Source organism: Urtica dioica, chromosome 5, assembly GCF_054948205.1.
Source record: "Urtica dioica subsp. dioica isolate 48M chromosome 5, U.dioica_male_clone48M_v1_H2, whole genome shotgun sequence".
Lineage (NCBI taxonomy): Eukaryota > Viridiplantae > Streptophyta > Magnoliopsida > Rosales > Urticaceae > Urtica > Urtica dioica.
Genome location: NC_142760.1, coordinates 39674273 through 39677345, shown reverse-complemented (window position 1 = coordinate 39677345; position 3073 = coordinate 39674273). Strand labels below are relative to the sequence as shown.

Below are 3073 nucleotides of genomic sequence, written 5' to 3'. Positions count from 1 at the left end.
ATAAAAATTTATTTTATTTTGCTGACAAATAAATGTAAATATGTTTAATATATAGCTATATAAATATTTTAAACATCCAGCAATAAATTATGGCGTGAATAAAACAAATACGCGCGTGTCACACGTGCATATAAATAGAGCGTGACCGACTTAAACTCACTCCCGAAGGAAAAGTCCAACTCATCGATAAGAAGAAAAAGAAAAGTCATTCCGTGTGGGCAGCAACTGCCACGTGGAACAGCGTAATTGGCTGACATTGTTTTTAAATACCACGCTCCTCCCCGGAAGATTATTCATTCACCATTCGCTTCTCTCAATACATCTCTCTAAAGTTTTTTCAGATTTAGATTCATCTCCTTCAAAGCGCTCTCGCTCTTCAATTTTCCTTCTTCAAGGTATTTCTTTTCTCTTTCGATCTTATCTTTTTCGTTTAATTTATTATGTGATTTGTTAGGTTTTGGCTTAGGGTTTGATGTAGGTTTGGTCTCGTGAGATTTATGTTGATCTATTTATTTATTTATTTATCTGTTTGTCTATTTCTGTAACAACGTTTAGATTTTGAGAGTTTGTTCAACTTTGATAGTCTGTGTTTTCTGAATCGACTTTGGAAGTATCTTATATTTCGTTTCGTAGATTAATTCTCGAAAATTCTAGGGTTTCAAATCGTTACTAGTGGATAGTTTCGTAGATTAAGTGAAAGATTGTTCCATTTTTTTTGGGATAAAAATTTAAAGATTGTTCAATTTTGATAGGCCTGTGTTTTCTGAATCTACCTTTGAAGTATTTTATATTTCGTTTCGTAGATTAATTCTCGAAAATTCTAGGGTTTGATTTCGTTGCTAGTGGATAGTTTTTTGTGTGGATCAGAACTGTGTGGCCATGATTCTTTTACGAAACTCCTTGTATAAGATTTTGTAGTTTCTCATATCATAGAGGTTTGATTATTATTGCCTGGATATTGTATTGCTTTTTCTATTCTTCTTATCACAGGCATAATCCTTTGAAGAACATACAAATTTTTAAACTTTGCTTTTTTTTTTTTTTTTTTTTTTTTTTTTTTTTTTTTAAAGGGTGTTTTCTGTCTGTTTTCTTACCAAATTGTTAATATCCAACTCTTTACAAACCAGATGCAGATCTTTGTGAAAACTCTCACCGGAAAGACCATCACCCTTGAGGTCGAAAGCTCCGACACCATTGACAACGTCAAGACAAAAATCCAGGACAAGGAAGGGATTCCTCCGGACCAGCAGAGGCTGATCTTCGCCGGAAAGCAGCTCGAGGACGGCCGTACTCTCGCCGACTACAATATCCAGAAGGAGTCCACACTCCACTTGGTCCTCCGTCTCCGTGGAGGCATGCAAATCTTCGTCAAGACCCTCACCGGAAAGACAATCACCTTGGAAGTTGAGAGCTCCGACACCATCGACAACGTCAAGACAAAGATCCAGGACAAGGAGGGAATTCCTCCGGACCAGCAGAGGCTTATCTTCGCCGGAAAGCAGCTCGAGGACGGAAGGACCTTGGCGGACTACAACATCCAGAAGGAATCGACCCTTCACTTGGTCCTCCGTCTCCGCGGAGGCATGCAAATCTTTGTGAAGACTCTCACGGGGAAGACCATCACTCTCGAGGTCGAGAGCTCCGACACCATCGACAACGTCAAGACTAAGATTCAGGACAAAGAAGGAATTCCCCCGGATCAGCAGAGGCTTATCTTCGCCGGAAAGCAGCTCGAGGACGGCCGTACTCTCGCTGACTACAATATCCAGAAGGAGTCAACCCTTCACTTGGTCCTCCGTCTCCGCGGTGGAATGCAGATCTTCGTGAAGACCCTCACCGGGAAAACGATCACTTTGGAGGTTGAGAGCTCCGACACCATCGACAACGTCAAGACTAAAATTCAGGACAAGGAAGGAATTCCCCCGGATCAGCAGAGGCTTATCTTCGCCGGAAAGCAGCTCGAGGACGGAAGAACCTTGGCCGACTACAACATCCAGAAGGAGTCGACCCTTCACTTGGTCCTCCGTCTCCGAGGTGGAATGCAAATCTTTGTGAAGACCCTCACAGGAAAGACCATCACTTTGGAGGTCGAGAGCTCCGACACCATCGACAATGTCAAGACGAAGATCCAGGATAAGGAGGGAATTCCGCCGGACCAGCAGAGGCTGATATTCGCCGGAAAGCAGCTCGAGGACGGACGTACTCTCGCGGACTACAACATCCAGAAGGAGTCTACGCTTCACCTTGTCCTCCGTCTCCGTGGTGGATTCTAAGTCCCGAGGTGGGGTTATGCTTTCATGGCCGCCGATGGAGAGGCCTCTATAATCTTCAATCCAGTTTCGTAAACTTTTCTCTATGGTGTTTATCTGTGTGTTACTCTTTAATTGGCTCTAAAGGCCATATGCTGTTTGTATGAAAGACCTTTCTTAAGTTTCTGTTTCCGTAAATAAATTGCAATTCTCTCTATTTGGTTTTCTTGTGCTACTACGTGGTTCATATTTTCTAGTCCATTGTGCATTTTTTGTTTGTTATGAGCTTCTCTGGTGGAAAGCGTGTGAGCATCAATTTCAGGTTTTGTCATAAGCCTATTTGCTTACAGGTATTGATGGCGATCAGGTTCATCAGTGAACGCAACTATTGTAGTAGCTTTGTTCTGTGTGTAGAAGAGAAACTACTCTGTGCTTCGAGGCTATAGATCTATGTGGTACCATGTGCGTGGAATTGGACTTTTCTAACCCTTTCGTGATAGTCTAACCCTGTTATCCACCTCCTTTAGAATAAATAAGACTTTGTTGAGAAAAGCCTATCAATCTTCACTCGATTTCCAAGCGAATGCATCCTCACACCTATAGTTAAAATGTACACATCTCTTTTGCGGGTCTCCACAAATGCCTGCGTACGGAATGACATATCTAGAGCCCTGCCTCATCTTTCACAATGACATTATCCTGATAGATTGTCACCACCTCCTCTTATACCGCTAGTGAAATTGGGTAAGTGAAATCCCGGCCATTTCTGTTAGAGAAATTTAATTTCTAGATCCGAAAGTAATGAAAATATCTCAATTAGACTC

At 41.9% G+C, this 3073-nt stretch overlaps 1 protein-coding gene across 1 annotated transcript; it reads left to right on the top strand.

Moving 5' to 3' along the window:
* The first annotated feature begins 285 nt into the window (after positions 1 to 285).
* Positions 286 to 2466, top strand: LOC149398439 (polyubiquitin). Its single transcript, XM_089614996.1, has 2 exons — positions 286 to 395; positions 1128 to 2466. Exon 2 carries the CDS (start codon positions 1128 to 1130, stop codon positions 2271 to 2273), a length of 1146 nt encoding a protein of 381 aa, XP_089471122.1. The 5' UTR covers positions 286 to 395; the 3' UTR covers positions 2274 to 2466.
* The last annotated feature ends 607 nt before the right edge of the window (positions 2467 to 3073 follow it).

Bases quoted from the DNA above. Each gene is read 5' to 3' on its own strand.
- LOC149398439 (XM_089614996.1), top strand. From the start codon at position 1,128: ATGCAGATCTTTGTGAAAACTCTCACCGGAAAGACCATCACCCTTGAG.